The sequence below is a fragment of the Channa argus genome, chromosome 6 (assembly GCF_033026475.1).
Source record: "Channa argus isolate prfri chromosome 6, Channa argus male v1.0, whole genome shotgun sequence".
NCBI lineage: Eukaryota > Metazoa > Chordata > Actinopteri > Anabantiformes > Channidae > Channa > Channa argus.
This window is the reverse complement of record NC_090202.1, coordinates 5,008,419-5,035,877: the sequence shown is the minus strand read 5'-3', so window position 1 is coordinate 5,035,877 and position 27,459 is coordinate 5,008,419. Positions and strand designations below refer to the sequence as shown.

Here is a 27,459-nt window from a genome sequence, read left to right as displayed (position 1 = left end):
CAAGTATATACTGTTTATAGTAGTTTCAGCAATGTTGTGTAAGATCAGAATTTGTGAATTACATTTTTTATGTATATTAAATTGTTTCATTATCAAATGTCAAGAATCTGTGAAGTAGTAGAGGAGAATACACTAATTCTCCTTTGAAAATTTAATACAGGAAGTTAATCTGCTGTGGCTTTTTGTCCAGCAGTGAATTCAGGAGGTTTTGTGTGTTTATATTATTATTATTATTATTATTATTATAATTATAATTATTATTATTATTATTATTATTATTATTATTATTATTATTATTATTATTATTATTATTATTATTATTATTATTATTATTATTATTATTATTCCTTTCTTTTCTACATCACTTTTTAAAGTGATGTAGAAAAGACTTGCCCTATGCCCTATAAGTCTTGTTTAACAAATGTTGCTGATTGTATTTTTGTGTCAAATCTTCCTTAAACAATAAAGGCGTGTTAGATTACAGCAAGACAATTAAGCAAGGAAGGATTCACACAAACATGCTCTAGCCAGAAAAGTAAAACATGCCAAATAAACATGACAAAGCTTTGATTAAATTCACATATTCACAGAAAGTTAAAAATGTAACTACACAAAAAGTATTAATTTACAGATTTAAACAGTTTGCAGTGATAGTGTGCAGTGTACGTGAAGTATGTGTGCAGAGATACTGTACAGAGACAAACAAGCTGTAGCTATTTGAGCCACATGGGAGCAGCAGCACACAACAGATGAGGCTCTGAATCCTGCATCATGGCCCTACACTGGCACCTCTTTCCTCCCATCATTCCAAGTAAGCTTCCTAGTGTCTCCCAGGGAGCTTCAATCTTCTTAGTCTTGACCCCACCACACTACAATCAGATAATCGTATTAGGACACACACAGGGCTAACTAACCCGCTGAGAGACTGAGTTAGTGATTGGTGCTGTAAAAGTAATGTAAAGGCTCAAAAATATTACAAATAGATGCAAATACATCCCAGAGAGTTTATGTTTATGTTTAAGTAAACATGTTTGTGTTTAAGTAAACGGCTGTTTAGTGAATCATCGAGCCTATGGAGGCCTACAGGCATGTTTGTTGAATTTTCAGTTTTGGTTTTAATAACCAATAATATTGCTCAGAGTGTTTAATTATTAATTTATATAAAGATTCCTAATGTTGGTGAGATTACCCTATATGGGGTCATTTGAGAACTCTGTGAGACAGATATATATATATCTATATTTAGGTGTACTTTAATCAGTGAAGCAGTAAAGAGGTAATATTGTGAAAATACACATTAAACCTTGCTTTTTATTGCAGATTTACATCCCCACGTATTAACAGTCTAAATAATACACATTAAAGCGGTCGCAGGCTCAAACGACTGCTATAACATCTATATCCCTGGCCATTTTCCAGGGAGACATTTAGATATGTCACAGAAAGAAGCTCGGGTAAAATATCAAAATAAAGCTCAAATCCATTAGGTCATTTCTGTCTTGGTATTCTGTGTTTAGAATAATGAACGTCCTCCTCCATTTTATTATATTGAACCCCAGGGTAAAATACAGAGGCACAAGAGCACATTTTGTTGCTGGGAGGCATTTAACATAAAAAGTAGACTAGACTTTATGTTCAGGTGTCCCTGTGCTGAAAAGAGCTCATCACAAGTTAAGTCACTGAACACCCTCCCGGAGCTTTGTGTTTCATAATTGCAGAGTGCAGTTGCTATGGTGACACCCCTTCCCCCTTGCTGAACCATGAGCACATGGTGGAGCTATGAAGGAGAAAGGAGGGAGATAAGACACACACACACACACACACACACACACACACACACACACACACACACACACACACACACACACACACACACACACACACACACACACACACACACACACACACACACACACACACACACACACACACACACACACACACACACAGACAGGCAGGCACACAAACACACACTTCCTTCAGTATAGAGAATTATCTAAACAGCCAGCTATGGAAATGACCTCACATATAATGAAAACATGAGACTCCTTTGCTATGAGCCTCTTTCTGCAGTTCTGATCTAATGCATTATTGAACACTAATTCTCCATTGCTGTTGTGCAGAAAAATGAGTGTGACAGATGCGATTGTCCCCACTAAAACGATATCTATTATGGTATCTGATTAAAATTACCTTTATTTAGTAAAGAATGACAGATCCAACCACACCTTGGACAGGTTGTATTTTTCACTGACATGTGACAAAAAAACTTTAACTGATAAATGTAATGTACAATTATGTGTTGTGACCTTTGACCTCCTCTGCAGGGTACCCCACTGGACCTAATTGAAACGGGAAAAGGCCTTAAGTTCCAGGCAGAGCGCCCACACCTGGTCAGCCTAGGAAGTGGACGTCTGAGCACCGCAATCACCCTGCTGCCCCTGCCTGAGGGTGAGAGCTGAAAAATGCAACTAGATGCAATAAACAATGTTGGTGTATTAACTAGGATGATGTGGATTTTATATTATTGATCACTGTTGCATAATTCATCCAGAAACTTACTGAGCATTCAGTAAGTTATGGCATCACTGGCAGGAACTGACAGTCACCAGGACGCTCTAAAATATGCCAGGTTTTCAAAATAAAAGCACTAGTTAGTAACAGAAATTTAAACTGACACATTGAATGATGGTGGAGTTAAAAAATGATAACCGCCCACATCTGGTTAAACGAGCTCAAGGTGAAATCATACCTACTTTGCGGATACTTTAAAATGACTAAACAGACCTACGCAGAGGTTGTCGTGGACCTCACACAAATCTCAACGACCTGTTGTGCAGAGCGGATTAACTGGATATAAATCAGCTTGTTAATGTTATTAAGTATTAATATAAGCCATTTAGTGGGTTGAATTTTCGAAGTAAAGCTCTAAAATGCAGGTGCATCTTCTCAGCTCGACGACTCACGTTATTATTATTATTATTATTGAATCACTGTTACAGGGTTTACAAGGGAGCACAAAAACAGACACACTATATTTACTGTAATGTTGTAATGTAACCATGTTATAACTTCCGTAGCTGTCTTTACCCTTGTGCATCTGTATTGCAGAGCAACAATAATGAAGGTTTCACCTTATAAATCTGTCTGCCGATCTTTCAGCTTTTAGTCTGCCTGTTTGTATAACTTCCCCTCTGTCTGGGTGTCACTATCTGTGTGTCTGCTGCCCTTCCTGTCTCTGCCTCCTTCTCTGCAGGCTGGCATGTGGAAAGATTCTCCTACCAAGGGCTATGTTCAGTCAAGGAGAGAGTGTATGTGAGTGTTTGTGTGCTTGTTACACTTGCCTGTGACATTCTAATGGATCTTGGCATCTCGTCTTGAAGCTGCTTACAGTTCAAGTGTTTTTCTTGTCATACTTTTTTCCTCCAAAATAGTGTCAAAACCGGCAATTCTCTTTTTCAAACATGAACACGACTGAACTAACAAAAACAAATACATGAATGGAATTTAAGGAGGTCTCCATAACTGTGCAGTATAGTAAAATTAATTAAATTGTATATGTTGTGTGTAAAAAATCAATGTAAATGTTATAACTATGGGGGATCATACACATTAGATTGTCGTCTAACTTGTCTTCCTTCCGGCAGGTCGGACCACAGTGGGTTATGGTCCCATGGACATCAGTATCCAGGGCCCTGGGGTGGCTGCTCAGCACTGCTACATTGAGAACAGGTCTGGAGTCATTACGCTGCACCCCTGTGGGAACCTTTGCACTGTTGATGGGCTCCAAGTCACAAAGCCCATCCGCCTGTCACAAGGTAGGACTCAACTCCAACATCTTTCCCATAATGCACTCTGCTGATTGAGATGCTTTCCATTGTTGCACTTGGGGTTACCTGAAGTTCACTGTCTGTACTGTAGAACAAACACTACAGAAATCCAGTGACCTAATACCAGCAATACTTCATGTACGAGCTGCGCGAGTAGGAAAGCTGTCTGATGAAGTCATTTCTACATTCTTCTATTGCTGCTTTAATAAATCAGAGTGGAAGTAAAATTTTAAACTTTGTAACTGTTACAATTCAGTCACAGAGATTCATAGATGTTTACACCAGAACCAAGGAGGAAGTGCAGTGTGTTATAAGAATGAGTTACAGGGATAGTACTCACTCATGACTCAAAGTGTTAGCAGCATATGAACTTCCCACTGCACTGCTGCGTAATCACAAACTGTTGTGTTATTTCTCATCCTCAAACAGCTTCTCAAAAACGCTAATAGCCCAAACAGCACATACTACATGCACTGTTCTCATGCCTTTCCTAAAGCTCCCTGCACACTGTGTCCTGCATGACTCTGTGATGATTGTATGTGCGCCTCTGTCTTTTGCTATTTCAACCTGGACTCTGGCTGCGTAACCTGAGTGGGTACACTGGGCTATTTATACTGCTCCCTATGCCAGGAACAGATCCAACATTAGTCTCACAGGGGGTTTCAGGTTTAAGAATGTTGGTGAAGGTAAACCTGAATTCACTGTCAGCTTCCTGCACATGGGGAAAACTGAAGTGGTTCTAAAAGAAAGAGTTTTCGAGTGTTTACAAGTGGCTTCCTTTAGTGTTGTCTCAAGTGTGCGGAAGTAGATGAGACTTTATAAGTTACTTACCACTCCCATGATTTGTAAATGTAGTGAGTAATACTTTAAAGGTTGTAAAGGCTCCCTCTGAGACAAGTCAAGTATTGTAGTGTGCATACATAGTAAGGTATGACCGCCTCCTTTAATGATATGAGTCACGGGTGACTTAACAATGTCTGCGTTTCTACAGATAACAGTCTACACATCGAATGAGTTTGATTTGTCAGCAGTACAGTTGGTAGAAAATCATGCAGCAACAAGTCAGTTTTGTTCCACAATGAAAATGTGCCCAACTGATGTTTGGTGGTAATCCTACTGGATTTACGACATAAATCAAGAAGAGCCGGTGGAGGGAAATGCCAGCGATAATATGGCATGTAAAAACTAAGCCAGTTTCTTCAACATGGGATGAGTCGATGTTTTAAATGGATGAAGGCTGAAGATACAATAAAAGGCTCAGATCAAAATCTCCATATCAGCAGTGGAAGACAATAAGTCTGGCCGCTTTCAGGCTCAACATCTAAAACCATCTGATAAGATATTATTAATACTGTAAAAACAGTTTAGTCAACATGGAGGGAAATGTAACTGTCTTTGCCAAAATGTAAATGACAAGTTCAGCTTATGTGTCACAAGGAGGCTTTTTAGCCCATTCAAAGACTTCTATCATGTCACATCAAAACATTTTTCCATGTCTTCTGTGGCTTTGGAGGAACTTTTTCAAACAACCATAATGGTGCCGTATTAATAACATCAAGATTACAGTATATTATTTGAGCCCAGAGACAGCACATCTTTTCACAGGCAGCAGTACAAACTGTATTTTTGGAGTGTGAAAGATGCAAAAAGGATGTGAGGAAAAAAGACTTGATCATTTTTGACACAATTAATTATGCATCTGTTGCTATAAATATGTTTTTACTCTGTCTCATGTAAGTCCCCGAATATACAATATTCAATATGAAGATATTAGAGTAACGTAATCATACATTCACTGGCTGGTATTTTTCAGCAATACTGCTTCGACTGGGTTCATAATCTTTAATTAAGTACTTCACCTAAGTACTTTTTACTTTGCTTATTCCCATTTAATGCTAATGTCTACTAAACTACCGTTTACTGTATTTCACAATGAAGTGATTCTTATTAAAAAGTTTAAAAAGGTTTAAAAAGTACACAGCTCCACCACAGCAACCTATTGCCTATTAATACATATATCCTAAAATAACACTGTTGTTCCTCCATTTTTAAGTAATTTTTTTTTTAAGTTTTACTGAACTAACATTCTAATTCTAAAATATTTAAAGTTCAATTGCTGCTTTTATTAACTGCAGTATATGCATATATGTTAGTAATGTAAGGTAACTTTATTCATACCTGTAGGTAGATTTGTTTTGCAAAAACAGGAGCATCCACATTACACACCGACATTTGGAACACAAAACAGATACAAAGAAATGGCTTGAGAGGTACATAAACAGGTAAAATTGTACTGAAACTTATCTGAAGACTTGTTTAAAAGAGCAATAGCAGCAGGAACAAAACTACAGGTTGGTACAGGTAGGCTGGTCCTCAGGGCTTTAAAAGTCTTTGGCCAGACTTAACACTGTATGTTAGTTTTGTGGTATTGCTCAGAGATGACAATTAATTTGATCAGACAGGGACTGCAGATTAGATTTGCTGTATGTCCTATGGCATTGGTTGCCTAGTTATAACAGTGTTTCTTTGTATTGTCCTGTAAATTTAAATAAATAAACTTTAAAAGCCTTCAGATATTAAGTCCTTTAGACACAGTAAGTGACTTACAAAGGAAAGTCAGAGAGCCATGAGATGAAAATGTTTTCATTTGGCAAAAAATAAGTGACTTATAGGAAAGCTTCCTTTTTTTTTAAGGAAGCTTTTCTGTCTTCAGTAGTTTTTTTTTCTAATGTCGGGTGTAAAGCTGCTGAGTGTGCAGTGTCAAGTAACAGTAAAAGGAAATGCTGCTGGGAGCTGACGTTTAGCTCTAAAACCAGAATAGATACAGATGTTTGCTTCTGGAATGACTGCTGTCACAATCGCCCCACTGTGTTCAGTTAAACACTGAAGGCCCTGTGATGGAATGACACTGAGACTGCAGTTAGAGTCATTGAGCAGAGCATTGTTTTGCATCAATCTTTTCAGACAACCCCTGCTGCTGTTAAATCTGAGGCCAATAAATGTCCACATCTTCTTTTTATTAATATAAGAAACAATTATTATATTTTTGTCCTTTGGCTTATCCTGTGAGTTCATAGTTTTGCATGTTGATTTGACACAGTATTTTTTATGCTGGATGCCCTTCGTAGTGCAACCTTCCCTGATTTCTACTGGGCTTGGGAATAAAAGGAAAAATATAGATTAGTAATTAATTTGGGGTTGTAAAAAATGGAGAGGACACCCATAATATAACCGAAAGATCTTTGTCCCAGGAACACCTTTAAAATGTCTCACCTAAGGCACAATGTCCAGATCATTTGTAGGAATAATGAAATCATAAAGCGCATTGACTTTATATGAAGTCAGTGGGGCAGACCAATGAGCATTGAGCAAAGAACCTGATAGAACTCTTTTTTATTGCAGAGGCTGATGTGCTTCAGTGAACCTCTTATCCTGAATGCTCCACATGATGTGTAGGCCATTTCTCATGACTTGGTAATATTAAGGGCCTCAACTTCATTCTTCCAGTACAGTGTGAACTATTGGAGCCTGATAGACTAATAGAACCACACCTTGCTATGTTCACTCTCTCTGTCTCTATGTCAGATAAAATCGACTTATTGTTATGTCAGATTAAAGCCTAGTGAATGGTTTCACAACAACAGACTGAATTCAGTGGAAACTGTGGCCTGTCTGTGCACCGCTTCTCCCTGCACTTTATCGCTCTCTCTCTCTCTCTCTCTCTCTCTCTCTCTCTCTGCATCTCTCTCTATCATTACACAGCTCTGACTCAGGATCTCCACCTTCTTTCCTTCCTTCTGCTCCTCCTCTCTGATTTCTCCGTGTTTTTACTCTGTGACAGCCTCGGCTCTCTCTCTCTCTCTCTGCGGGCTGAGAGAGATGAGAGAGAGAGAGAGGGAGAGAGAGAGAGTGAGGATGAGATAGCGTCTTCACTACGTGAATAGCAGGGACGGAGATAATGGACATGGATTACAATGCCTGTAAAGTCCCGCACTGGTTTGAATGAACTGGGATACACCAACAGCGTCAGTGAATGAACCCGTGTTGGAACAAGTGGCCAAGCAGACAGCTGCTTTTGTGAACTTTTAGTACGTGCAGAATATATTAGAGGTTAGGATTAGCATAACAAAAGATCGGCCGGACAAAACCACATAAACGCTGCTGTTTTGGAACAACAGGAAGACACGGAAGACAAACACGTGGCTTAATTTAAAGGAGCAGAGGCAATGAGAACAACGGAGAGGGAGAGGATTTTCATTCATTGAAGATAAAGTAAGTTGGTCTGTTTTACCGAGCAAGCGTGTAGGTTTTCACTGGTTTAATGTTTGTGTTTGTCGTTGTGGTTGTGGTTTGGGTTTTAGCCGGTGTATGTCACTGAAAGCTACGGACCGTGTGGAGATAAGCAACAGAACCAAAACGCTTCTTTAACGATAAGCTAATAAATGTGTTTGGCACGACGAGGACGCGTCAATTGGAAATAACGTAAAGTTACGTCTTTAATTCCTAAAGGACACGTAACAGAACAGGCTTATTATACAATTAGATGAACCCATTACATTTTTTCTTCCTATATTAACTTAGCATTTAAACACTTTTTTTAAAATCATGGCCTTGTTAACAAATCTATTTGTGCTAGCTAGTAAATTTAGCTTATTTGAATAAAACTATTACTATTATTTTTCTAATTATTCTTTTAACATTAGGGAACTGTATACATCAGTTCAACATAAGCAGGTTTGGCCTAAATGATAGAAAAGTGAAAACTGACAGATATTGTTTAACATAGTTTGGTCCAGTCACTTCAGAAATTCAATATGCAAACCTGCTATATAGTTCCTGTCTCCAGCCACTGAGTCCCCAGTTCTCCCAAGTAGTCCTTAACTACCCCTCCTCCTCAACACACACACACACCTCCATGCGAGTTCTGTTTATAGACTACAAACATATACAAGTCTGCCAGGTCTGCAGAAACCCCCCCCCCCCCCCCTCTAGCTTGGCATGACCAGACCTCACTGTGTCTGTCTACTGTTACACTGCTATTCCTGGTTGCCAATGTGATCTAACCAAGAGCTGGCAACTGGAAAAGAAAAGAGCTTTCATGCTTTCTGCTTATTCAGAGGACACCTGGTCCACGAGTTCTAACTATATAAGACAATTCCCTCCCAACACTTTTGTGAGCCATTGTGCTGCACACATTACGGCAAGGTCATCATTTTCTCTTCACTGCTGCACCTCCTCAACATCTATCACTTCGGTCTTTCATTGTGACCCCAGTGCAAGGAAGGGATGTGAGGAATCAGAGAAAAGACCCTTTGCAAACATTTACTGGGCTTTGGTGAATGTGATTGGAGTCCCTGTGGGCCTGAGCATAGGTCAGAAATGTGTAAGGGATGATGGGGGAATCACAGCGGAGAGAGGAAAGAGGTTGGTAGCAGCTGGTGAGCACACGCTGGGTCAGTGTGTGGGTGTTCCTGCTTGGTGTTGCTGACACAGTCTTTAAATGTACATCCTCTTACTACACCAAGGTCAGGGCAGTGTGTCTAAATGACACGCTGGTAAATACTACAAATACACCAGTACCTTGAGTAGACCAAATTTAAAATAGGTGCACTAGGTAATATAGTGTCCAGGGTATGTAGGCTACAATCCTACTGTCCTATGTCTTGCATTTAATAGATGGAAAGATCACTGTTAGGCAATTTTACAGTTGTCAGTGATGACACAAAATGATAAGTATCTAAAATCTCACTTTACTGGTGACCTTATTGATATATAGGGCGTAAAGATTGAACACGTTTGCATTATATCAATCCCAATACAACTGAATCTGTCTGACTGTCTTAAGCAAATACACATTTTATTGAAGAGTGTGTCGAGAATATAAGAGCACTTCGATTTGAAGTAATACAGCAGGTAATTCAAATGCAAAGCATCAAGATCAGGGCTGATTGAGTTTGATTAATTAAGGAAGCAATGATATTAATATGGTGCAACTATGTTGGCAATTTGTTGTTGTAGTCAACCTGAACATGCTCAAAGCCACTAACTGACAAGTTTTGGTGTGTGCTTTTACTCTTTTTATGTGAATTGTCACCAGAATCGGACACAATTGGTACAAAAAGGGAGAAACACCCTGTACGTATCCATCCAGCAATAAGAAAACACTTCAATTATAATGTCACATCTCTAGCCACTTGTTGATGACATCGTTTGGCTTGGTACTGCTTGATCCTGCAGACATCTGCCTCAGGGAGCATGTTTAATAGCAGGGGGATTGGTTGTAGTTATACTGACAAAAGGAGGAGAGGGAGGGAAGGAGAGTGGAGGGGCAGCATCTGTTTGGACAAGCGATAACTGGCCTCCGACATGTTATTGCGATGGTTATTGTTGCAGACAGCAGCTGACAACCTGCTGTTTGCTGCATCTGGGCTGCAATGTAGATCCTCTGAACAGTAGCAGGTTTTTCTATTATTATTATTATTAAATATTTTAAAGTGGCGCTCACTAATATTACATGTGAAATTAAGTTGACTCTTCAAGAGGTGAAAACAATTGTGTAATGTGTTTCATGGTTCTGAAGGAGCTTAGTAAAAGATGGTAACTAGTTCCATTGTGGTCGAATGTAGAGATGGTTTTAGTGTTTTTAAATGCTTAAAATTGGCATTTTTTGGCTTCTGCTGATTAGATTTAGACATTTGTCTGTGTAATCTGTGTCCTTTCAGTACTCCAACTTAAAATGGGTACAATACTAAAACTACTGACTTACTGCTTTTAATGTAGATTTTAAGTAGATTTTGATGAACAAAATCCTTTAAAGTTAAGATTGAGTAGAGTTGCAGTACTGTCATCACACATTTAAATTTTTAGTCTTACCATGGTAATTACATGCGTGTCTCTTTATAGACCTAAGAACAGTTCTTTGAAACAGTTACATCATATTTCATATCTCTGGAAATGTAAATGTCTAAGAGTCTCTTGGTTAAAAAAATTCCATTGAACTTTCTTAACATTTATTTGGTAAATGTTTTTTGGTACCAAGGGGTTTAGAAATAGACGTTATTTAATTTTTACAAATTCACTGACCAAATGGTCAGGAATTAGAGATTCTTGTCAAACCACCCCAAAAAGTTAATGATGCCATTCCTCACAGCTTACTTGTTAATTTTGTATGTAACTGACGTTCTTTGTAATTGAATTTGTTGTACAACAAAACTTAAAAGCTTGTGTGGGAAGCAGCCCAAGCACAACTACTGTCTCCAGATATGTTCTATCATGACATCCCTCTGGTGTCAGTAGTTCAAACATATGATCACTTCTTCCAACCTTTTATTTACTCCGACTTTTTCCCTCTAAAGTTGGGAATGCAGGGTTAGACCTTCCCTTGCTCCTCCTCCTTCTTTTTTCCGTGCACTCCTTTAAAACAAGTTTCATATCTTCCTCTGGTATGTGCTTCTGTGTTTGATGGCCCTCTGCTCGGGTGAAAGCCAGTCATTGATTAACTGGTAGGTTTGACTCCCTGGCCTTTTTCTGAGGTTGTAAACCATCAGCTTTCCATAGCAACCATTAGCTAGAGTTGTGGGCATCCTTTTGTCTGCAGCTCCTCTGCAAACCTTTTAGATTTTCCACAAACGGATGTAGAAGAGTAAGGCTATCTGCTGTAGGTTACTCTGGGCAATAAATCGTTTAGAACAGCATATCGAAAAAGTATTAAAGTGCCACATAATGTTAAAGTTAAAGACTTTTTAAAACCAGCCTAGGTAACTTTTGACAGAATTAGATGAATAGTGGCACTGCAATCTGACAGCAATGTTTAAAGGCCACTGGTGGCTGCACTGGCCTTAGTTTAAAGCTTCAACATAGTTGAAGATCAACAACGCTGATACAAATTGGTAGCCATTTGCAGGTAAGAACCATCAGAATCCTGTTTGTTTTTTTCCTGGGAAGAAATATCTTCTAGTACACAGTTCTGAATTTGACAACTGGCAGTACCCTTTATATTTGTAAGTGATATTTATATATATTTGCTATCTGGTTGATGCATTGGTGCCAGCAAGAATATGGTTTTCCAGCTTCTTAAAGCCACGATGGTAAAGAGGGACAGGATTCATGAGCTGCATTGGAGGCCACATATTATGTGCCACCTAACAGGGCCACTTCTACTAGCATGTATTAGTTTTTATTTGTCATGATCCATGTAACTGCCACTTTAACTCTGCATAAGGTCATTCCTCTAGAATGTGAAGTATTCTCTTTCTAACCACCTCTGGTTCCTCTGATCGAATCTTCTGGGAAATACCCCAAGGCTAAGCCAACATTATTATGTTATTAGAGAAATGATGGAAGATTTGGCCCATAGACACACTTCAGATACAGTCCAGGTCTCCTAAACAGTTCTCCCTTTAATGCCACAGTACCCCTGAGGCAGAATGCGACATTAACAATGACCGGCCTGAATGGTCCCAAAGTAATTCTTACAAAGGTTTAAAATTATTATTTTTGTCAGTGCTGATATTCAGTAAGTCTTTTCATAGAGGTTCCCTGATTTCTTATTAAAGGTTTAATAAGAGTATTATAAAAGGCTTTTTGCACCATTGCTGGTTAATGTCAGAAATCCTGACGTTGAGCCGGCTTTGTGATTTAAACCTTTAAAATTCTTTGTAGATGTGAAACATTGTGGTTTTTTTATTTTGCTAATTGAAAAGTACAATACTTAAATTGTCACTTTGACTCAATCTGGATGTCCTTTTACAGTGTATATACACTTACTTTAAAATCCACCTATTTTATAATACACTTTAATTAGAGATTGGGGTTATAGTGTCCATGTGGAAAGGTAGTGATAAGAAATGACTTCATTTTTCATCCCCTGTGTAAATATTCGGTTTTGACAGCATTTGAGGATAACCCATAATTTCCATGGTGTACTTTTACCTCAAATGCATGGTTAGTCGGCAGTTCTTTCTTGGTGAGAGTGGAGCCTCTAGCACAGAGCACAGCTGAAAGTGCTGTGCTAGCAGTAATACTCACTGTCTATGATGAAGGCACTGATTAGACATTTTGTCCCTGGAGCATTGAGGAAGAAATTGTTCTCACACACACGTCAGGGAATCAATCTAACTAATTTAACTTGAGAGAGAGAGACACACACACACACACACACACACACACACACACACACACACACACACACACACACACACACACACACACACACACACACACACACACACACAATCCTCCTCTCTGAATGCAATCACTCTTACCAACCTTGCATTTTTTCCCCTATATGACTTAATTTTAATTGTAATTATGAAAATAGCAATGTGTCATATTGCCCTGCTAGACAGAGTGTGATGCATAGCTGTTGATAAAACAAATGACAATGTGTACTGCAGCTCATTTTGCTGAGCTCAGTCTTTCATAAAACTAATTCTGAGATGTTTGTAAACCATTGGTTCTTGAAAAAAGTTTTGAGTTCCTGCTTCTTATAAAAGGTGGGGTGTCAAGGAGAAGTAAGAGATACTGGGTACCTATACAACTACGGTCATGACGGATATGAAACTTATATTTCATTGTAACAGAGATGATCCAAAATCACTACTTTGAAAGAGTTGGTGATGGGGTAATAGATGGAATAAGGTTTTAAGTTGTATTTGAATTCAGTTCTAAATTGTGTTAGAAACATCAGGTAGCTATATCTAAGCTTACAGCTTTTTTTTTTGTGTCCCAGATAAATGTAATGTTACTATTCCTCATAGGAATAGACAGATATGGCTACCGTACTTTTGTAATCTTTAAAGTGTAATTACTAAAAGTCAAAGTAGCTCCTATGATGACTCTAGACCACAGAGAGTGCGAGCGGTGATGAGGCCTCAAACGTTCAAACCCTTGCCACCTTAGCAGAGGCATGCTAGGGTAGAGCAACTGAATGTGAGGTATAGTTCGCATGTAGATCACATGGAGTCACAAATATCTTAAGCAACATGCAGATGTGCCAGAAAATAGACTCATCCCAAGTGTATTTCATTTAAAGCCCTCCCAGTCTAAAACTTCTTAAAACAGCATCTGTTTAATATGAGAATGGGATGTTTACAGCAGATCTGTTTAGTGTTGAAGATAAGGTGGGAAAACCCCCATAGTTTGGGTGGAGACGTGTTTGATACCAGAAACAGATGCTCTTTCCATGAACCATAAAAGATAAGTTCTAGGTTATAGACGTTATCCGCAAACTCCTGTTGTTTGCTCCTTCTAGAGGATTTTCTTGGTGAACTACTTGTTCAAATGTTATTTAATTTGAAAATGTCCCAGCAGACCTCACTTCATATATTTATCATATCTGTTTTATTGACTTTGCACCATGTGCTTCCATTAAATTACCTTTCATTGCTGGAATTGTAAACACGAAGAGCTGCAGTTTCTCATTGTCAACACAGCGTCGGTGCTCTGTAATGAATAACTGCATGATTTATGAGCCAGTCCTCTCCACCTTCTCCCCACTGAGTATGATACATGGCCCATTTACAGCATCTACATATCTTGAACCATCCCAGGGACCAAGATAAATACCACAAGTCCCACAGGACCATAAATCTCCAGTGATTTGATCGAGATCTATTGTGTGATGCGCTTTGAAGTACGTATCTAAACTGTGGGGGGGATCCATCACGATAAGTAGTTGTGCAATGTTGTAAAGGCTGATTTGATGTGTGCGCTAATTGGTATCAATGGACTTCACAGTAATGGCCTTCTCTGGCACTGGATAAAGCGGATAATACGGCCTATATATTGGTGCTAATGACACTGACTTTGTCTGACTTTTTTCAGTCACGGTCAATGTTGAGCTATAGATGTTTTTTTTTCCTTTGCTTTAAAATCTCAGATCAACTTAAAATTTCCTTTTTAAAAAAAATCAGTCCTTGTAGATTTGTTGAATGCTTTTAATGTAAACCAGCAGAAAGCACTTACTTTGCTAAGCTAAATAATACGCTAATCTATAGCCAAAATATAACTTTCTATAGTAGATTCAACAGTAACTATGATAATTATTTCAGTGGAATGAACTTGTTGGTAGTAAACAAGACAAAACACCCACAGTGAAAGATTGGCAGTGGCTTAGTGTGAAAAATAATAAGATTTGGCAGAGAAGTATGTTAGTGTCGCAGGACATGTATGAGAGCTGTAAGACCGTGGTGAAGTGTGCTGTAGGTGTGACAGAGGAGTTCAAGGTGTAGGTGGGTCTGCATCAAGGATCAGCTCTGAGCCCCTTCTTGTTTGCTCTGGTGACAGATGAGCTCTCAAAGTGAGCAATGAGTTTGTCACAACTTTCATATACTCACTGCTCCAAACTATCTACTTTTAACTACCAGTTTTCTGGAACTGCTTTAATTGATCTTCACTAAGGAAATCATTTTAGTGCAAGTCATACGTAGGAGTGGGTTCTGTGAGTCAGGGAGGTGGAGGGAGGAGAACACTGCTGGCAGAATTCAGAGGAAACAGGAGTTTGGTCTTAGGGTTGGCAGAGAGCATGAAGAACAAGGCTGAGCTAATGACTTCTCTCATATGTATTTTTTTCCACTTTGTGACTAAACTGATGGTGTGTTCATTTTCCTACTGATGAGACTCCCAGATATCAGGAGAAACTATTTAAGCTTTGGAAAATACCAACCAAAATTATGCTGTGGACACCACTGAACAGATCGCTGATGGAAACTTCCTCTGTACCATTCCATCCAGATACTTTTGGTGAAAAATAAATGCTAATGCAAAAAAGAAAGTCTGCAAAACAAGTCTGCATTTGGATGGGCCATGCAGCATGTGGCATTTATTTTACCAATATCAAGTATCAAATGAAGTGGTATTTATCATCACCACTTTACTAGTCAGCAATTCTTTAGAAGTGATATCTTAATTTATGAGCAAGACCGACTACAGTGTGCACACCATGTGGAAATGATTAGATATTTCATATAGAATAATGCAAAATAAATGGTCTGTGTCATGATCAGAGCGTATTTATCATGCATGTACATAATATTTCATTCAGAATTATAGGTTTTATTAGGTCTTCATACGTTTCTGTTGTGTGTTTTATGTGTTTGTTGCCAGTAACGGCAATATATTATGCCTATTGTACATTTTGTTATAAAACATGTTTGAAATGTACTGCCTGATTTACAAGTGGCACACTTGTTAGCAAACATTTGCACATCCAGCAGCTATGGAGCAATTCAAGCATTCAAACAGACAAATGGAAGCCATTATTTACACTCACATTTTGGTGCAACTCGTGAGAGGAATATCTGGTTTATAACCTGCTAAATGCTCCACTATGTTCATCAGCTGACTTTGTCTGTGTGTTGCTGGGCAGTTAGCATCCAGCGGGATTATCAGAGCCTTTTCACTTAAAAACAGATGCCTGTTGTGGCTGTAAAAAAAAAAAAAAAAAGCTTATCGTGGCATTGACAGTGGGGCAAAATAATGAAGCTGCAAGATGTAAAACAATGGGCTGAAAGACACCAAAAGTACTCTACAGAGCCACAAGGAACTGCAGAATTAGGTGATAATATTCTTTGGGGTCCTCAATTCAAGTATCAAATTAATCCATTGTTGTTCCATAAATAATTATCACGTTTGTTCCATCTTCTGCGTGGCTTTATCTCCCTATGGGAGTGTTTTTCTGAAGCGGACGGAGTTGCGGTGTTTACTTTTCCTTCATATTTCTTTGGGGTTTTTTCTGAGTTTCTACATTGTCATAGAAGGCTATGAATTTAATTTTTGCCTACTTCATTATTATTTCCTACTTCATTGTGCAGACAGTCTACAGTTAGGAATGACATGGATTTGGCTGTCTTACAGTTAAAGGCCCTGTTTTGAAGCCACCTGCTGGTTCTGGCTTTTCTGTGTCTACCTTCTAGAAAAACCCTTCTCCTCTTCCTTTTAAAGAAACACAAAGACAATGGAAAACACAATTTTATAATAAACTAAACATCTTTGTGATGACAATAGAAATACACTAAATCTTCTATATCAGTAGTTCTCAATCCTGGACCTTAAGGACCATTGTCTGCTTCTTTCCAACTGTTTCTGCATTGCCCTCTGCTGATTACCAGGATTAGGTGTGTTCAGGCCATCAGAAGCTGGAGGGTACTGTTTTAGATCAGAGTGGTGTGGGGCAAGACAAAGCAAGGCTGTATCTTCCAGCTGCCAAATGAGTGAACTGTGATCAGCTTTCTGTACTGTTTGGCTTTGCTGGATAATTTACTCTTTTCTTCTTATTTTCCTAATGCTTTGCTTTTTCGTGTGTCTATGTTGACAGAGAACACACTGCCATCTTAATCAGCATAGCCTTATATGCTGCTGTTTGCACTTCCTTAACCTCTCGTGGTGTCAAAACAGCTCTGATCCTTGACATTCACCTTACTTACCTTTCTTTGTGTCTCTGTCCATCTCTAATGCTGTTAAGAGTCACATACAAAGTTTTCTTTTGGGTTCCACTGGAAAGATGAATGAATAATTTTACATTTTGGGAAATTTACATATTTGCTCAGCATAGCATAAAACAGAAGCACAGGGACATGGCCACTCTCTAAAGCCCCAATTAACACATTGTATAACATTTTGTTGGTACAGAAATAAAAATGTTAAACCCCCAAGTTGCGGTTCAATAAAGCCTTACATAGTGTTATTATTGTGATATTAAGAGGTTCTGGTAAGTAAATATGTTCTGAGCCAGGCTGGCTGCCTCTCACTCTTTCCTGTTTTTCTACTAAATGTAAAACTAACTGGCTTTAATTTTATATTTAGCATACTGGAATGAGAGTTGTAGACCTATGAGTCTTCTAATCTAATGTAAGAAAACATATTTAAAGTAAAAAAAAAAGTCAAGACTATAAAGATGTATAAAGTCAAGACTATAAAGATGTATAAAGAGAACCCAACAATTCCCCCTTGAGGAACCCCTAGTCAAAAGTAGAGAGAAAAAACTCCCTTTAACGGAGGAAACCTCCAGCAGAACCAGGCTCAGGGTGGACGGCCATCTGCCTTGACTGGTTGGGGTTATTGGAAAGTGGAGAGAGAAAAGAAAAGAGCATCAAAAGCAACAACAAAACATTGGGCAGGTTGGTAGCTGCACACTGGAAGATGCACAGCTTCAAAACCAGGGACACCTGCAGAAAGGGACAGAGAGAGGGAGACAGAGGGAGAAAGTGAACTATGGGAGAAAAAACACAGAGTTAATGTCATACAGTGGTGACAATTGTGGGGTGAGAGGAGAGGACAGAGAAACAAGAGGAGGAAAGTAGTTCAATGCATCGGGGGTGGGTCCCCCAGCAGTCTAAGCCTATACCCGCATGACTAAAACTAACTCAAACCTTTTTAAAAGGAAGGTTTTAAGCCTAGACTTAAAAGTAAAGAGGGTTCTGCTCCCCGAATCTGAACTGGGAGCTGGTTCGACAGGAGAGAAGTTTGATAGCTAAAGGCTCTGCCTCCCATTCTAACTTTGGAAATTCTGGGAAACAAATGTAGGTCTGCATTGTGAGATCAAAGTGGTCTACTGGGATGATATGGTGCTATGAGGTCGTCTATATATGATGGAGCTTGACCGTTTAGAGCTTTCTATGTAAAAAGCATGATTTTAAATTCTATTCTAAATTTAATGGGAAGCCAATGGAGAAAAGCTAGTGAAGGTGAAATATGATCTCTCTTGCTAGTTCCAGTCAGCACCTCTTGCTGCAGCATTTTGGATTAATTGCAGGCTCTTTAGGGAGTTACTGGGGCATCCTGAAAGTAGGGAATTACAGTAGTCCAACCTAGAAATAACAAATGCATGGACTAGTTTTTCGGCATCATTAACTAGGTGGATTCTTTTAAGAACTCCTTTCTTTTGGTGAACAATGAATAAAATTGTTGTCTATTATTTTCCAGGCTGTATGCTGTGTTTTGGCCAGTCAGCCTTCTTCCGCTTCAACCACCCTGAAGAAGCTTTCAAGATGAAGAGCATGATGCCCCAGGGAGGAAATCTCTCTAGCACAGACTACAGACTTTGTGCAGGTACAGTATGGTCTCACTTTAATGTATTTTAAAGAAACACCAGGCCAGTGTGAATTAAACAAGGTGACCTTTTGTCAGATGAATAATAAAGCCTAAAAGAGCCTTTCCCTCCTGAAAGTTTCCAATTACAACTAAGCCTGTACAGATAAATGGACAGGAGGCTGGTGGGCAGGTGAATAGATGGAGCAGTGTGTTTTACAGGTGCTGCTGTTAGTACAGTTAACCTCAGGCATATTTCATTTTCTTTTGCCTGGGTTGGAAGGAGGAAGTGTATTATCATGCAGTAGTCTGTATGGGCTAAAATGTTTCTTTTTAACTAGCTCATTCGTAGCTTTTTAGCAGTGACTTTAAACAAGTCACTGCTATAAAAACTGTAAACCAGCCTAAAGATCTGAGTTAGGTGGAGTGATTTTTCCCTCTTTGACAAAAGAAAAGTACATAAACATAACTGCCTTCAATAAAGGCACAAAGGTCCCCTTAATTGTGTTTGCAGTTGTGTTACAACACTGTCAATTTTAGCAGCACCCGTTGAACCCTGCAGCCTGAATGGTGCCCAGCTGGGCATCTCCTTCGTCGTGTCTCTAGGCAGTTTTTTTTAGCTTGTGTTTGTATGTGTTCTAAATGCACCTTCTGGCAGACTCTCAAATGTAAGCTTGCATCTTCTTGGCCGGCTCTACTACCAGGAATCTGTCATAGCATCTTGTTATTTCCCATCTTTTAATGTTGATGTTCCCTGTCACCAAGGGTTACGTTTAGAATACAGGCATCCTGGCTGCTGTGGACTTCCTGATCCAGTAATGAAAGCCTTCCGTTGTTTAGAAACATACCATTTTCTTCAATTATGCATTGCTGAGTAAAATTCAGATGAAGGCTGCTTAGACCACTCCTGTGATTAAGTCCGCATATCTGTCATATCTTCTTGGAAATACTTTAACATTACGCTGTTATCTGTATCAAGTCTAGAAAAGAGGAAAAACCTAGCTGAACCTAAATGACTCGTTGGCTAAATGGCTTGGGTGAATTAAAGCATTAACATCTAATATTTTTTTTATATTAAGCTTATAATTTATCAGTTTAAACAAGTGTGCATCACACAGAAAATGCCATGGACTGTAATTAATTAGTGAGATCCGATGCTATAGAACACTATAGAAAAACTGCATGTTTAAGTATAATCAGTTATCAGGTTATAATTATTTGGGCAATTATATTGTAGCCAAGATAGTCTGTATCAAGCAAAGTTAAAGTTTCTATAGACAAGCTGGACCTGTATCATTAATGACTTTTGAACAGACATTATGACATTATGTATCCTTACGGTACACTTGAGCTGTAACTGTTTCTGTTTTTCAGCATGTCAAACACAGCTCTACAGTGCTCCTGTATCTCTGTGATGTTTCAGAGATACGGTACATTCACCTGTCTCTCGTTTCGTTCAGGCAAGCTTCGCCAGGTCGCTGATAGTCCACTGACCACCTGTTTTTATTAGCCACCTTTCTTTCAACTATCACCTCTTCACTGATTGGACGTTTCCTGTGTGTCTCTGCCAGGCTACTAGACAGCTTTGTGTTCCTGAGCTGATTACTTAAAGATGCAGATGACTTCGGTTACCAAGACTATAAACCTGTAGCTTCTTTCTACTGTGTGCTAATTACCCACCCTCCCTTCCTAGGTTTCCCCTTCGGGCTGTTATTGCACCCATTCACTGGCCGTCGGTTTGTTAGCTTTGCTTTTCAATAAACAGCCTTTATCTTCTTGTGTTTTAGCTTATCAGGCCCTGGCTCTTTGACAGTCTTTTTAAAAAAACAAAGGTAAAAAGAATTGAAGGTTTTTGATGTAACAGATTATGCAGTATGGCACCAGGACCTGTTGAATTGCAGATATTCACCTTTTTTAATTATGCTATTAAAATGTGTATCAGTAAAACAAGACTCCGCAACTTTGAACAAGTCTTTTTCAATTTAAAGACATATACAGCTCTTATTCCCCTTATATTGTGAGCATGTGCTGAAATGTATGCAGCCTGTTTCAGTTGCTCTTGCCGATATTTCCTATTTTTACTACTTTTTGATTAAATTGATACCCATGAAGCTAGACCCTCCCATTGTTTCCTGGATTGTTGCCTAACTGACTGGCAGGCCACAGTATGTATGTTTGCAGCACTGTGTGTCAGAGGGGTGAGTAACAGTGGGGCCCACAAGGAACACTCCTCTCTCCCTTCCTCTTCACCCTTTGTACCATGGTCTTCAGCTACCAGACAGAATTTTGCCACCTTAAGAAGTTTTCTGACGACATTGCCATAGTTGGATGTATCAGTAAGGGTGACGAGTCTAAATACAGGGCTGTGATGGTATCACATGGTATGAGCAGAACCATCTGTAGGAGAATGTGGCAAAGACAAAGGAACAGGTTTTGGATATAAGGATAGCCAAGGCTGCAGTTTCTTTTCAGGGTTACAGTGTGGAAGTTGTCAAGGATAATAAATAGCTGGGAGTGTTTTATTGACGATAAATTGGAATGGGCTAAGAACACTGGACCCCTCTAAAAGAAGGGCCAGAGCCACCGCTATCTTCTGTCAAGGCTCCTTCTGAGATCATATACTCTGATTGAAAACCATAGGGTTATGGTTAACAAAGCAAGATGAAAACAATTTTCCTTTGGGTAATAAAAAAACTTTTCAAATTCCAATTTTCCATTTTTAAACTATCTTTGCTATAACATTTCACAATGCAGGATCAATAAGTTCTTTATTTTTATTGCATACATTTTTTTTAACTTTGATTTCATTCTGAATGTTACATGGGGAGGTTCAGATTGGGTAAAATGAGACTTGAAATTAATGAATTTATCTTTTTATAGGGATACATTTTTAGTACTTTTTGACTTAAGCTGGGGACAAACCTGAAGACTAGCCAAAACCGAAAAATCAGACACACTTCAGTTTAAACACTGATTTCACCAACTGGCACAGATCTCTAGTCTCTGGGGAGTTTGATAGCTGAGTAGCTTTATAACTTGGTGGGTCAGCTCCATGATGGGTAGGTGTGGCCAACACAGTCCACAGAGCTACAGAGAAAGTTGAAGCCACATTACTTTGTAAAGCAAAGCTAAATTCCTCTAAAACTCTCGTTAATATTTCCATCTCTCTCAGTTGTGCCTTCAACTGTTGCCAATGTCAGTCATGAATACTAAACATGTTAGGAAGATCTTTGTGATAATGACTGGCACCGACAAGTACTAAAGACTAGAGTCTTTGCAAAGCACGCAAAGACTCTAGTTTGGAAGTTTTTGGTTTTTAAGCAAATTTGTTAATCTGGTCAACTGCGACTTTCTATTGACAAACGATCCCAGTAATGTGTCAATTTTATTGATGGTCCAAAACTGCCCAATTGATCCAGATGCCTGAAAATTATCATTAAATTTAAAATTGAAATTCTAGCACAGTAGGACACCTTGTAGATGCTTTCTCCTGTGTCTCAAGTAAAACTGTCGCGTTCAGCTTTAGAGTGATAGAGATAATTGTGACAGGTCACGAAGTCCACTGCTTTGACTCTTTGAAACTGGGCTATAAATCTCGCAGTAGTTCACTGCACCCTGTATAGGAACATCTACGTCAAGGTAGCCATGACACCGGATGTAAAGCGATTAACCTTCAAAATAAATCATCTCATGTAATCGTTTCATCGTGATGGGCTTCTGCGCATTTAAATATTCGTGTTGTTTAAATGTACAATGCAAAAAAAAAAACAACTAGAACCCTGGGAATATTGTTGTATTTGCCATACTCAGTAAAGTCTGATAAACTTTCACACGGAGACGGATATCACAATGGTAGACTCGGGCGTAATCCGGTTTAAGTCTTAGTTTGGTGGGTCTGACCGGAAATGCAATGTAACTTACTACTACACTTGACGGCAGAAAGCCCGTATGCAGTGGCACAGCCTAGCACCCCCAACCCTCGGCAGAGACATCACCTCGGTGATGAACCTTCCTTGGTGTGTGTGTGTGGAGCCCGGTGAAACCAGGCACGGCAGGGCTCCGTCACACCCGGTCTGTAGCGCCGTCCAGATGATGGGGGCCTAAGTGTGTGTCATGTAGCAGGTGATCAGCATTTATACTAACCGGGTCGCTGTTATATTGCTTCATGTGAGTAACCTTATTGCCTAATGCCTGAGCTTAGGGCGAGAGGAGAGATACGAGGCGGTCATTCGCCAGACTCCATTTAGAATCTGCAAGCTTTAGTGTTCATTCGCTTATATGATAAGAAAACGACAACGGATAATACCACATAGGCACGTATTGCGATTCATTGACAGCTCGGGATTTATTCGGTATATAAATGGTCAATAAATATGGTCTCCTATCGAGAGTTAGCTTTGCTGGGTCATAATAGCATAGTGTGCTCTCATGAGGTGAAATGTAGTGAATGACAGACGATCCTAATATATGCTGCTCTTATGGAGCATTTATTGATGATGACATTGATGCCAGATGGTCTCAACATATTTCAATTCATACTTTATTAGTCATTGTCACATTTTCAAATGATGGGATTTTGTACTGGATGCGATAGTTCGAGTTTGTACCCCATGACATCATCTCTGGGCTTCCCCTCAGCAAACGGTTGGATTTATATTTTTTCAACCCATCCCCCCCCCCCCCTCGTTTGTATAAAGGAATAAATCCTGTTTGTTGTCTAAGAGAAACTATGTAACACGTACATCGATCTGGAGCCTAACATACAGTGTATTACTGTGACACCCAACTGCTGCATAATTTCTATGAAAATATATTGTGGTCAGGGTGAGCTTCGTTGTGTGGCAGAATCATTATAGTGGAGCAGGCAGGGAACAAGCAAATGCATTATTTGTGAAGCTTCTATTATTTTAGAGCTATTGTGACATCTTTCACTGACATTTTGTGTTTAACTCTATTTGGTTAAAATGTTTGTATTCATGTTTTATGATTTCAGATTTTATTACAAGACTACTGAACATTGCAACTCTACTGTATCACTGCTGTTGTCTTGTTTTAACTTTGCAGCTATACTCAGACTTTAAAGTCACTTTAAACAGATCTCAGTTAGAATTTCTGCCTCAAGGCTACTCGGGTGAACCTGCCACATGGCCGTACATGTATGTTGTAATAATCCACTATTCTGACATTAAATTGAGACTGTAGATATTAGATTACTCAGCCTTTGTCCTACGTTGCTTTCAGCCACTCAGTAATTGGGTTATATAGGCACATTTTCTCCTGATCTCTCTCCAGTGCACAAGCCTTTCCGTTTATCCACTTCTTTCCTTACCACTGTCCTTTGCCCTCATGCATGCTTATTTTGCCAGGTTTCTACAAAGAGCTGAAAAACATGCATTTGATGATGATTTTCAACAGCTTGAATAGAAGGGGCATTGTTACAAGTTGCCACAGAGTTTCTGAAATATTATTAGAGATTACAATTTTGCAAAAAGACAATGCAATGTCTAATTCAGAGATGAATCAAGACTTACCTTATGTATCTCCTGCACAGAAAACAACCCAATCCAACACACCTTAACATATTCCTTGTCTGTCCTCTTACAAATCTCTTAGTAGTAGAAACCTTGTGCCAGGTTGCTACAGAATGACCCACATAATGATAAAAAGATAAAAAGGTACTTGTGCTGGAGACCAGTTTGTTAGTAAAAAAAAAACTAAACACATTGTAAACAAATTCCATTTCATGCCCATTGTACCTTTTTGCTTAAAGCGAAAGTCTAATATTCTGTTTTCTCTTCCATTAGACCCGGAGAACTTGTTCAATGGGAATCATCAGGCCAACACAGCACAGTCTTCCCCAGCTCCTGGAGAGAGAGTCCAGTCTGAGCACAGTGCAATTGTCAGCTCTATTGAGAAGGACCTGCAGGACATCATGGACTCCTTAGTTATGGATGACCTTCAGTCTTCTTCCTCAGAGACCAAAAAGCCTCCTGGAGGACAGCTTCCTTCCCACTCTCCTCTAACACCCATGGTTAATGGAGGGGGCAGGTATCTGCTGTCTCCTCCTACAAGCCCAGGGGCCATGTCCGTAGGTTCCAGCTATGAGAACATGTCCCCTCCCTTTTCCCCCCTCTCGTCACCCTCAGCAGCCAGCAGTGGGAGCTTTACCAGCCCATCTCCTAGTGGAGGACCCCAGGACCAGAGTTCTACTCTGCCGCCAGTGCCTGTACGATCCTCTAGCTACAACTTTACCTCCCAGCCACCTATACCCCAGCCTCGGACCATACTGCCTAACTTCAGCAGCGGTGGGGCAGGCCACAAGGTTCAGGAAAGCCCCCGGCTACCAAGGAAGCTGTCGTCAGATCCTCCTCCGAGCCCCAAGCCAAGTCGCAGAGGATTAGGCCAAGATGGCTCTGATAGCCCTCGACAGACTCCTCTTCTGTCCTCTAACGAATCTCTCAGTAGTAGAAACATTGTACCAAGTAGCCCTAAACTGAGGCCCAAATTTTCTACCTGTCCATCCCCTTCACCTTCCAGCCCCAGGATCAAGACAGCCGCAGTGCTCCAGGAAAGGCCTGCCAGCCCTTTCAGAGAGCAGAACAGTCTATCCGATCGCTCACTTACCTCAAGCCCCTCCAGGCATCTCTCCCAACCCATCAGAGCCTTTCAGCCTCCCTTAGACCCTATTGTACACATAATTCAGGGATCACCGCTTCAGCAGGACCCACGATCGCTGCAGCCCCCTGAAAGCCCTCGTTTGGCCAGGAGGAACCTGGAGCTGAACGGGAGCAGTGGAACAAGCAGCAGTATGAGAGAGCTTCCCCCTCTTAGCCCCTCCTTAACTCGGAGGGGGGTCCCGGTACTCCCTGGGGCACTACCAGGGACAGTCCCCAGCTTGAGGACTCCAGATAGCCCCTCAGGTCTCCACAAGCTTGTTCCAGAGAGTCCGAGGCTTCGACGCAAAAGTGGATCCACATCTGAGGAGACAATGGGCAGCAAGGGGATCAGAGCCCGCAGTCCTTCACCTACTTCTGTGATGTTGGAGGGCAGTAGTAGTGGTGGTAGTGCAGGGGTACGTAAGGCAAGCTTCGGGAATTCCCTGTCTCCTTCTTACAGTCTGAGTTCCCTGCCCGGCTCATCTCCTGCAGCCAGCCCCCGGACTCAAAGAAAGATGTCCGCAGGAAGACCCCATCCTGGGATGAGGGAAAGGAAGAACAGTATCACAGAGATCAGTGACAATGAAGACGAGCTGCTGGAGTACCACCGGAGACAGAGGGAGGAGAGGCTCCGAGAGCAGGAAATGGAGAGACTGGTGAGTCAGTAAAACACTTCAAAAGAACACTTGTGTTATTCATATAAAAATTTAATTTATCGTAAACCAAAAACTATCAGTATATTTAGGGCTAGATTAACATGCAACCTTGATGTAGTCTGTTTTTTTTATTTTGTAACCTACCACATTTGTTTTTTTTTTTTAATCCAGAGTTTTGGATTAAATTACTTGTTTAATCTAAAAACTTTTAAAGAGCTTAATGTGAAATATTCCGGGGCCTGGCTCTGTCCAAATGATAGTAAAAACACAGATAAAACCACCACCAGCTGTAACTACAGAATGATTTAGATATTTTTCTTGGTGAATAATTTAAATGACTAGTGAAAAAGTTTTCTTCTATAGCCTGAAGTGCTGAACAAACATGTTAAGCCTGGTTGAGTCCGAATTAAGGCTGAACAGTAATTTCAGAGTTTGTGGCTCTATCCTGACAGGTATTCCTACGTGCATTTAGCAAATGAAGGGTTGCTGGTATGTACAGTTACAGTGACTATCGTGTTTTACTGATATGCCTTGGGTTTTACCGCACATGTACATTTGTGCTAACTTTTTTGATCTTGTTAAAATGAGGCTCAATATCTCAAATAGGTTTAATGCAAAGTTTTTATCAAAAGCAAGCATAGCAAATGAATGCTATGTTTGAAGGTTTTATTGAGTGTTGGAGATGAAAAAGCTTTCTCAATCTAAAGGAACTTCATCACCAGGATTATCACTGGAAAAGTCCTTGTTTACACATATTTTTGCAGTGGCTTTGTCTGACTCTAATCTGTCTGACCTCCTGAAGAAACGGAATGTAATGATTTCAGTATCTTTATGTTGTTGGAAAAAGGAGGAGTCGCCGAGCCTGTAAACCATGTCATTGAACTGTCTGCAACTTGACTGTCTGGGTGTCTAAGCTGCTGCTGCCATGCCGTCTCAGTGCTCCCACATGAGCCCATAGCAGCCTCACTGTTTGTTTTTCCCTAAACTTAACGGAGGGGGCAGGGGGAGCGGTAGTAGACATCTTGAACTTGTCCGCCTGTCAGAATGAAACTGCTGAAACAAAGTAATTTAAAAAAAGCTTATTATACATCTTTGTGCCTGTGTAGGAAGATGTTTTTCCGCCGTGTTTATTTTTATTTATATTTGTATTATTTATTAATTTATTTATTTTTTCCACTCTGTGTGTATTTTTACATTATGGGACAGAGTGAAGCCAACTCTGTTAGATAGCATGAGAAAGCGTGCCTGTCTCCATTCTGTGTGTGCCAGGTCATATTCCTATAGAGACAT

At 39.8% G+C, this 27,459-nt stretch overlaps 1 protein-coding gene across 24 annotated transcripts in view; it reads left to right on the top strand.

Annotated features, from left to right (window-relative positions):
• The window catches only part of phldb1b (pleckstrin homology-like domain, family B, member 1b), a 95,326-nt gene that overhangs the window by 26,721 nt on the left and 41,146 nt on the right, over nucleotides 1-27,459 (top strand). For 21 of the 24 annotated variants that reach the window (XM_067506347.1, XM_067506354.1, XM_067506352.1 and 18 more), the window contains exons 3-6: nucleotides 2,328-2,451; nucleotides 3,648-3,818; nucleotides 18,753-18,878; nucleotides 24,662-26,169. In XM_067506347.1, coding sequence (XP_067362448.1) covers nucleotides 2,328-2,451; nucleotides 3,648-3,818; nucleotides 18,753-18,878; nucleotides 24,662-26,169 — 1,929 coding nt within the window. Of the gene's footprint in view, nucleotides 1-2,327; nucleotides 2,452-3,647; nucleotides 3,819-7,645; nucleotides 8,103-18,752; nucleotides 18,879-22,807; nucleotides 23,025-24,661; nucleotides 26,170-27,459 lie in introns of those variants that run through there. The other 3 variants (XM_067506363.1, XM_067506365.1, XM_067506366.1) reach the window with 3 other exon arrangements.